General features: G+C 59.6%; 2 protein-coding genes across 2 annotated transcripts; one reads left to right on the top strand and one right to left on the bottom strand.

Annotated features, from left to right (window-relative positions):
* Positions 1–1710: 1710 nt before the first annotated feature.
* On the bottom strand, positions 1711–4823 carry VOLCADRAFT_96374 (uncharacterized protein; the record flags this gene model as incomplete). The annotated part of the gene is made up of 6 exons (XM_002955437.1): positions 1711–1854; positions 2266–2350; positions 2863–3180; positions 3712–3960; positions 4507–4688; positions 4779–4823. 6 exons carry the CDS (start codon positions 4821–4823, stop codon positions 1711–1713), a joined length of 1023 nt encoding a protein of 340 aa, XP_002955483.1.
* A 1309-nt stretch (positions 4824–6132) lies between these two features.
* Positions 6133–9832, top strand: VOLCADRAFT_65837 (uncharacterized protein; the record flags this gene model as incomplete). Its single annotated transcript, XM_002955377.1, has 6 exons — positions 6133–6333; positions 6446–6521; positions 7343–7546; positions 7962–8086; positions 8637–8963; positions 9470–9832. The coding sequence occupies 6 exons, from the start codon at positions 6133–6135 to the stop codon at positions 9830–9832; spliced, it is 1296 nt and encodes a 431-aa protein (XP_002955423.1).
* Between the last annotated feature and the right edge of the window lie 55 nt (positions 9833–9887).

Below are 9887 nucleotides of genomic sequence, written 5' to 3' on the forward strand. Positions count from 1 at the left end.
CCTCCCCCGCACCAAGCCTTGCACTGCCCTGGTTGCTGATGCTGATGGGTTGTTGGTGCGATGCCGCGCGTGTGTGTGCGTGTGTGCGATGTGTTTCAGCGAGGAGTCGTGTTGATGTATGTGTGTGAGATGTGTAGGTGGCCCTGGGGAGGGCCGTTGTCTTCTTGCCGTTTGGCTGGATCACATGACCGACCCACAGTTCGATAATATGAGAGGTAATGCTTTTCGTGTAATCTTGTAGTCTTGGGTAAACATCTATCTGCACATATGTATACACATATTTATCATCTTCTCTCACACAATCTACATCCATACATACATCCATACGTACATCCATACATACATCCATACATACATAATACACATATGCGCAATTCATAGAGTACACGGGGAGACATGCCGGTTTCGACCCAAGCCTGATGTCGTACGTACCCGCAACACCATGTGAATGCGCCTCGTATTGTTGTACGGCAGGACGAGCAGCACGCGCGTAACAAGACTACCTCTCACTCTTACCTCTAGAAGCCTCACCCCGGCCCCCGCGGCCCCTAACACCCCACCCCATCCCTCCTTCGGTCTACATGACCTCGTACGAGTGGGACCCTATAGCTTACCTCCGTACCGTACGACAGCCGTATGCGGCCCACAAGTCTCTCTCGATATGAATTTAGCGCATTCAATGTCAGACCCTTCCCCCCCTTTTTTTCGTTTAAACACGCACCCGCTGAGGTCAGATCGATGGCCATCATCGCACATCGCTGTGCCGACGGAAAATAAAACACAAAAAAGGCCTTCGAAGCCAAAAGAGGAGACGCGGGAACAGAGGAGTAACACGAACAGACAAAAAAGAAGCCAACTAACGGAAACGAACTAACGGAAAAAAAGCCGGTTTCTGGAAACCCCCACTACTGCGGGTGGGGGGAACACACATCGCAATTAGGGTGGTATTACGTGCCGGCAGCACCGCTGCTGCCTCTTGTCGCCGACATCCCCCTTCCACCCCCCCCGCGGGGGGTATCCACCCCCCCCCGCCACACACAAAGACGGATGTGTGTGTGTGTGTGGTCTGAATAATGATGATGGTAGTGATGATGATGATGCTGGTGGTGGTAATGATGCCCGTGGGCAGTGGGGCCACTATCTTCCCCCCGGGGCCACAGCCCGCAGGTCGCGGTGTGCTGTTTGATTCCCCCCGGGGTCTCCAACACCCCCTCATACACACACACACACACACACACAAACCATACCCAAATCCACATCACCCCCTCCAGCACCTCCCCGGGGCCATTCATGCCATGCTACGGCAGCACCGCGCACCTTCCCTCGACCATGTACGGCATACCAAGGCGAGGGGGAAAGTGGACGACATCTTCGCTGCACGTCAAGTAGGCTGCTGGTGCTTCCTCCAGCGGCGAAGTGCCTCCCCCCTCTCTGCCGCTTCTACAGCAGCAGGTGCACAGCAGGTGCAGCTAGTGCTGGCGGTACTGTGCGCCGTTGGGCTGCTGTACGGACCCCGCCCCTGTAAGGAACCCCCCCACCCCTCCAAGAACCCCCCGCTCCCCGCCCCCGGGGGTTGCGCCACAGGCCCCCCGGGGGGGCAGCTTTCCAGCACATATCCCCATCACCCCCTCCCGCCTCGCAGCACCGACCCACTCGCGGCAGAAACACCTTCCCGCCCCTCCCCCGCCCCTAACCCGCCCTCCCCCGCCCCTAACCCCCCGGGGGCCCCGGGGCCGCTGCGGCGGACACCCTGCTCGCCAGCAGTGCCCGCCAACTGTCACTGTTGTACGTCACAAGGCCCGCCATCAGCAGCGATGCGCCCACCACAAAGTTGGGCCCTATGAGGGCGGGCTCCTGCGTGCGTGTGTGTATGTGTGTACGATAGGAACGACCGTAATTTTTAAGAGGGGACGATGGGGGTAAGAGGGTAGGAGAGGTAGTAGCGCTACTGCTGCTGCTGCTACTGCTACTGCTGTTGTTCATGGCTAATCATACAGAGCTGAGATGAGCAGACGCGATCATCCTTTTCGTAGAGAATACATACATACATGCATACATACATGCGGCGGGTCGCTGCCTTTGCAGGGTGGGCGGCTGGTGTCAAACGGGCAGACAGACAGACAGACAGACAGACAGACAGCTCTGCCTGTTCCCCTCATTCCACCCAAGGCCTCGGCATTCCACCCTTCCTCCCCCCCCCCCTTTCCCCCCTTCCCTAAATCCGCATACACACCACATTGACAACGACCTCCGACCTCGCCTCACCAGGTACGGCAGTGGCAATGTGAAGGCAGCAATGGTGAGAGGCACCAGCGACGAAGCCACCAAGGTGGTGGTGACGGAGCCGACACTGGGGGCAGGGCAGGGCAGGGCCGAATTTTTGGGAGGCGGGGAGATGGTGGGTTACGTAAGCATAGCCTCGTACGGAATAAGTGCATCTGACATGAAATGCACATCTGCATGTATGTACGTCCGAACCTCATTTAATCTCCTTGCAGCGCCTCAGCTGATACGGCTCAGTACGGCTGCTGCTATAGGGGGGTGCAGGCAGCGGAGGGCCAGCGGCGGCGGCGGCGGTGTAAGATGGAGGCGGCGTATTGGACGCGCCGCCTCCCCCCCTCCTCCCCCCCTCCACCCGAAGGCAATCCTCTTCCCACTTCGCGCAGATTTGGAACTCCTCGACAAACCGGCGCGTTGCCATACACGCACACACGCACATACGCTCGATCCCCCGGGGGGAAATACACACCCTATATACATACATACGTACACACGCACAAAGACCCGCCGCTCCGGGGCGTCCCCACCCCCACCCCCAACCCCACCCCCACCCACCCCCCCAGGCACGCAGGCCCATCTCACCTCCGCAGAAGCGTCAGAATGGAAATGTTGAACACCAAGTTCATCACCACGTACGACAACGCCACCAGCGGCACCGTGTACGGCACCCACCATCCCCCCGCCGCCGCCGCGCCCGTCACGCCTGACACCTCCGGCGGGACGTTGCCCGCGAACACCCTCAGCGACGCGGCCAGGTGCGTGGGCAGGTCCGCCAGCGCGGTGCCCTTCACGGCTGTCATGACGGGCAGCAGCAGCAGCACGAAGGCCGCCTGGAAGAGGGAGCCGAAGGAGTTCACCACGAAGATATCCAGGGTGCGGCCGTGTACGGCGGCAAAAGACCTGTACAGCTCGAAGACGCGCATGCAGCGGCGGGGGGTGGGGGGGGACCAGCACACAGGTCTATAGATTTATAAATAGAGTGACAGACCTGTAGATAGATAGATAGATAGATAGATAGATAGATAGATAGACCTTGATAGATAGATAGATAGATAGACCTTGATAGATAGATAGATAGATAGATAGACCTTGATAGATAGATAGATAGATATCGGCACGGTGCTGTACGGCATCTCCACCACCCCCACCAGCCCACCCCCACCACGCGGCCCTTGCTGCCCCTCCGGAACCCTCCGGCCTTTGCCCGTAAGGTGGTTGGCCGACGGTTGAGTGGGTTGGTCGCCAACGGCTCTCCTGCAACCCCTCCACCTGCACCCCTACGCATTGTTTTGGCGAGATTAGTGGCGCCACATATCTACATTTATTTCCCCCAAAACCCACACCACTAACACTCCCCCAACCTAAAAAAACCCTAAGACCCTAAAACGCCTCCTGCCGCCTCACCCCCCAGCGAGACCAGCAATGGCCCACCTGAATACACGCTCCTTAATGCAGTTGGCGATGGCGGGAAATGCGAAACACGCCACACACACGCCCACGTAGCGGAGCTCCACCGCCGCCGCAGTAGCAGTAGCAGTGGCCGCAGTAGCAGTGGCGCTTGCTGCTCCCCCTCCCCACCCTAGATGCGCCATCAAGTGTGCCAGGGTAGCGGGCTGCACTGCCGCCGCACAAACACCCGCCAGCACCAACGCCGCACCCAACAACTGGGAGCGGGAATATCTGGAGCAGTAGCAGTGACAGCAGTGAAAATGGGGGGTTGCCGCAGCTGATGACGTCAACAGCCAGGAGCAGTAGCTGCAGCCGCAACGGCTACTGCTTGCAAGCGGGGCGGAGGAAAGAAGGTAACCAGTACGGCCACCAGTACGGCCACCAGTCGTGTTCGTGTCAACCCTCCGCGTTTGTGTCCTCCTACTTCCTAACCCCTCCCATTCCTCTCCGACCAACCCCTGCGGACACCTAAACGAGCTACTGCCGCCCACAAGCCGCCCAGCAGCAGCACCAGCAGCACCAGCGGCAACCAGGCTAGGCTAAGCTGTCTCGTCTTCTCCCGCCCTTTTTCCCCCCCCCGATCGGGGTTTTTCCCGCTCCCCCGTCCCCCCCAACCCCCGACACGTGTCCATGGACCCGCATCTCCTGGCGCCACCTACCCCCCCACCTCCCACCTCCCATCACTCCATCCGCCCTTCCACACCTCCCTCCTTAGCTAACACCTCTCCCGGCTAGCCCTCACATAACTCCCCCCCCTTCCTCCCCCTCCCCCCCCACCTGGTTCCCAGGATGGCGCTCGCAAACACCAGACTCCACGCCAGGTACGTTTGGTTGACCAGCGGCAGTAGCGGCCCCGGCAGGTGCGCCGCGCCCAACATGAAGAGCAGCTGGGCCACTGCCTCACAGGCCCCCACCAGCACCAACGGCCGCTTGTCCACGTTCAGCATCGGGGGGGTCACCTGACGGCATCTGATTGCGGTCGGGGTGACGGAGATGGAGGGGGGAGGGGAAGGAGGGGGTAAGAGGGGGGTTTGTGCCCCCCATGATACCGGTACTAGCACCAGTACCAGTACCAGTACTAGCACCAGTACCATACAGCTGTCCCCTTCATGGATCGCGGCTGGTGGCGCCCCCTCTGAACCTCACAAATACACACACGCACAAACACACGCACACACACACGCACACACACACACACAAACACACACACGCACACACGCACACACACACACAAACATACACACACACGCACACACACACACGCACAAACACACACACACACACATCCCTACCGGCTCCGCCACCACAGGGCCGTGAAATAAACCGCCAGGTAGCCCAGGTTCTGGAGCTGGGCCAGGAAGAAGATGTGGTCTCGGAGCGGAACCAGCGCCATCCGGTACAGCACCCGGTTGCTGACCCCGGTCAGCAGGACGACGGCTATGAGCGCCTGTGTTAAGGTTTGAGTTTGGATTTGGTTTTGGAGGGAGGCGGAGGGAGTACAGAATTATAAAGCGCCTTTGCTCCCAGGTTTGACGGCAGGGGGCTGAGCAGGACGGACACTCCCGGATGCGATCATATGCGATGGATCACATGCGTGCCCCATGCAAAGTGGGATTAGGGGTGCGAGAGGCCGTCAGGAAAGAGGTCAAAGGGGGGGGGCGCCCGCCAGGGAAAAATGAACGGCCCGAGGAGTAGTGCGCTGGAGGAAACCGCTAGCACGAGATCTCCAAGAGCCCCGCGTGGTGGCGACTCCAGGCGAGTCTTGGATCCGGATTCGGGCGGTTTGACGTTATGGCAAACCCAACCACCCTGCAACAACCCAATGTCCGTAACCCAAACCCACCAAGAGTTTGACAGGCACAGGTCCTTTCCCAAGCCCTTCTTGACGTCCTATAGGGTCCCGACTGGGATCTCCTGGTAGGTCGGGGTCGATGGAGTCGGCAGAGGCCTTCACGGGCTCGCATGTTCGTCTCGCCGGCGAACACCGAGAGCTGTATAGGCACCCAGACTCCGTTGTGTAATTTTTTAAATCATTAATGGATCTATATGAGCGTTTCGGAAGGAACAGTTGGTGTCTTCGCACGTTTTGGTACAGTAGACAGGTGGAGCCACCCGCGCGCAATAATAATGAGGTCATGTTAAAAACATTGGAGCGACAGTCCACGTTTTTGGCAAGTGTCTTGGGCTTTTGCATGTTTCCCGGTCTCTTCAGTCAGAAATTAATCCGCAGTACAACCGTCAGCAAAACAAAATCCTTGCGCAAGAGTCATCGCAGCGCGGTCCCTGTAAATAAACTGCTTGTGACAGGATTTTTGCCTGCCTCCCGCTTTACAAAAGTTAGCTTTCCTGAGGGAAGCCCGCTAAGTTTAAAGCCCTTTCCAACTATAGGACGCGTTATTCGCCATGCAAGCATCTGTTCGGCGATATCAGAGGCCGGCCAGCAATACTCATATAGCGAACAAACGGAGGACCCCGTGGCGTCCTCATGTGCGGCCCCACGCGGCACCGAGCGTCGTGGTTGATGTCGCACCCCAAGCGCTGCAGTACGGAAAAGAGCTTGAAAGCGCAAAGGCAGCTGTGCGACTTGCGTCGAAGTTGTGCCAGGTGTGGGCTAGGGAGCGACCTTAGCAGGAATCCTTTCTGCACCTGTCCCAGCGGTCGTGCGCTGGCCATGGCAGTCGTCGCTTACTTCGGCTCTACCTTCAATGATTCGTAGATCGTTCAGCGCCAGCTTAGCGCTGAGGAGCGTGTAGACAAGAAGGATGACTCGCCTGTAACGGTTGCAGACTACGGTGAGATTCCAGCCATCAGGCAAAAGACTACAAGATAATTCACCTTTATCACTTCTTTGTCTGAATACTCGTTTGGAATCTGTCTCGCCTTTTGAAAATAGTATGGCGGGCTTCTTATCACCAAACATGCCCAGCACTCTTCATGCCTGCATCTAAGGGAGCGCGATAACACACGTACGTGCATCCCTTCTAACCCACATCCCCACAACCAAGTATCCCCCGTTCCACTTCATGATCTGACCCCAATCCGTGTCCGGGTGCGGTATTCCATCCCCCCCCTTTATCTACCGCCGCCCCCTTACCTAAGGACAATGCTGAATACGCAACGGGAAAGTATCCCCCGGGAAATATCTTTCCCCGAAAACATCTCCCTGATTTGATTGATTTCTGACTCTGTAAGTCGTCAACGCTCTGGCTTTAGGAAATCAGGCTCCTCAGTGCCACCACCTCCCCACGATTCCTCCTTCCCCCCCCCGCCTCGCACTAACAATTACACTCTTTCAATGTCCCGATGTCCGATGTCACATTCCTTTTCCTATCTCGACCACTCCCTCTTTTCCTTTCCGCCTCCTGTCTCGTCCCCCGGCACGTACTTCTCCCCTCCTGTCCTCCCCTCCCGCCCCGCCTCGGGCCGCCATCCCGGACCGTGCGGGTTACATCCCGTACGACGCCTGAGCCGGTTCCCCCGTCCTCCTCCTCCTTACCTTACCTTACTCTCAAACCCCTCATGTTGGAATTCGGCATTTGGTTTTCAATTCTTGTACTCCATTTCAAGGATGCCCATTCCCCGCCTGTCGGGCCCCCCCCCTAACCCTAACCAGGTGCTCAGGCAGTGGTGGCCTGGGCCCTGCAGCGCGCTGACCCCTCCTCCCGGCTATCCATGGTGGCGGAAGAGGACTCCGCGGAGCTGAGGCGACCCGCGGGTCGGCCCATGCTGGAGCGCATCACGCAGCTTATCAACAGTGTGATTTCGGAGGCGGAGCCGGGAGCACAGCTGAGTCCCGAGGAGGTTCTGGAGCTGATAGGTCGGCGGGCGGGTGTGGGGGGGAGGGGAAGGGGGGTCTCGCCCGACGTGTGCCGCGTCGCAGGGGCCCTAGGGCCTAGGGGGGGAGGCCGCACTAGGGTGCTTGCTTGTGTGCGCCCTCACCCCCCCCCAGGTTCTAGGCTCCAACCAAGGCCAAGGCAACCCCCTCCCCCCACTTACTCACTTACTTGCGCATGCGTGTTTCAAACGGTAGGTGGTACATGCTGCCCCGCACGACGCCTGTACGCGGCGATTGTTCTCTCTCTTTCTTTCTCTCTCCCCCATTTGCGTTGCGTGTCTCTCTCCCCATCTCCCTGTAACAGCACCTCTCCCCCTCACCCCCCTCACCCCCGACCTATTTACCTGCTAAATGTCTGTCCTCTGTTAAATGTCTGTCGCCGCTCTACTCCGCGCAGACCTGGGCGGCTCTCCGGGTGGACCCACGGGTCGGCACTGGGTGTTGGACCCCATTGACGGCACCCGGGGCTTCGTGGGTATGCGCCAGTACGCCGTGTGCCTGGGGATGCTGCAGGATGGAGAGGTAAAAGCCGGGGGCCCATGTGACACGTGTGTTTGCCTGTTCAAGGGGGAGGATATGATGGCGGCGAGGAGGAGGAAATCGCGGTTGCTAAACACAGGGGGCTGGTGGGGGGGGGGTGAAGGGGGGCGAGAAAGAGGGCCAGAGGGAAGGGAAACGGCAGGCGCAGCTGCGTGTTTAGGGGGTGTGTGGAGCGGTGTTTGCCACTCGGTGGTGTCGGCGCTTGGGGCCTGCCCGGGAGGGATGCGGTGGAGCGCGGGACCGGACGGGGCGTTGGTGGCGCACTTGGCGGTGCAGGCCGGGAGGCGGAGCACATACATCGTCTCTGCGAGCACGGTTACTTCTCTGCAGTATCCGTGCCGTTCTGAGTTCTGAGTTGATCCTCCCCTTTCTCCCGCCTCCTCGCCTTATTCCCCACCTCCCCATACGTGCTGACTTCTCGCTACCTCCTTTAACATCTCCCAGCACGGCAACACCCACCCCTACCACCCTGCCACCCAACCACACACCCTTCGCCGCCGCGGCCGCCGCCGCCGCCCCATCCCCCGGCCAGGTCGTGCTAGGTGTGCTAGGCTGCCCCAATCTGCCTCAGGGCTCAGTGGTGGAGGAGGACGGGCTGGAGGGGGCCGCACAGCGTGCAGCTGCGGCCGCCGCCGCCGCCGCAGGCAGTAGCAGCAGCACCACCACCACTAGCAGCGGCAGTAGCGTGGGCTGCCTATTCTCCGCGCACCGAAACCACGGGGCCTACGCGGAACCGCTGTGGGACGAGAGCTCGGCCCCGGTGCAGATCCGAGTGGAGGACGTGAGTGACCCACGGGACGCTCGATTCATGGAATCGGTGGAGAGTCGGCACTCCAGCCACAGCACCACAGCCGCGATGGTGGGTTAGGGTTAGGTCAGGAAACGGCGGGAAACGTTGCCCGTGATGCCGTTGCCTGTCGTTACAGTGATGACGTTAAGTGGGTTACGTTTCGTTTTAGGGGGCAGGCGGGGTCCCTCCCTCCCGTGGTGTTTCCGCCCCTTCCGAGCAGGCTGCTTTTCCTTCGGGTGCCCATGACACGCTACACAGACGCTACACACACACGCACACGTGCGTATGTGATTTATGTCGTAACATGCGCAGTACAATACAACACAATGCAATCCAATACAACAGGCCTTTCTTGTTGGGCCCTGGGGATGGCCATTTGGAAGTCGGGAAGGAACAAGCGTAAGGACTCGTCCTCTCCTCTCTCCAATTCCTACTTTTATTATCCCCTCCTCTTTAAATTTTGAAGACCATGTAGACGGAGTCCGCACCTCATCCCGCATTCACCCACATTTTCTTCTTCTTCTTCTTCTTTTTCTTTTCCCAGCCACCCTCCTAACATAAACACACCCCCGCAGGCCCGGGAGCTGGGCGTGGTGCTGCCCCCGCTCCGGATGGACAGCCAGGTGAAGTACGGGCTGCTGTCCCGGGGCTGTGCCTCCATCTTCATGCGCTTCCCGCCGCCCGCCTACAAAGAGAAGATCTGGGACCACGCGGCGGGCTTCGTGATTGTGGAGGAGGCGGGAGGCCTGGTCACGGACGCGGCGGGTGTGCGGCTGGACTTCTCCCGCGGCCGGTTTCTCCATCCGCTGGACCGCGGGATTATCGCGGCGCCGCCGGCGCTACATGAACAGCTTGTGAAGGCGGCGACTAAGGTGGTGCCGCCGTCGCCGTCGCCATCGCCGTCGCCGGCCCCAGCGGGGGGGAAGTCTGGGCAGTGAGGGGAAGGGGAGCAGCGACAGCAGCAGTGGGAGGAGGAGACGGAGACGAAGTGGC

This window comes from Volvox carteri (assembly GCF_000143455.1).
Source record: "Volvox carteri f. nagariensis unplaced genomic scaffold VOLCAscaffold_51, whole genome shotgun sequence".
In the NCBI taxonomy this organism is placed as follows: domain Eukaryota; kingdom Viridiplantae; phylum Chlorophyta; class Chlorophyceae; order Chlamydomonadales; family Volvocaceae; genus Volvox; species Volvox carteri.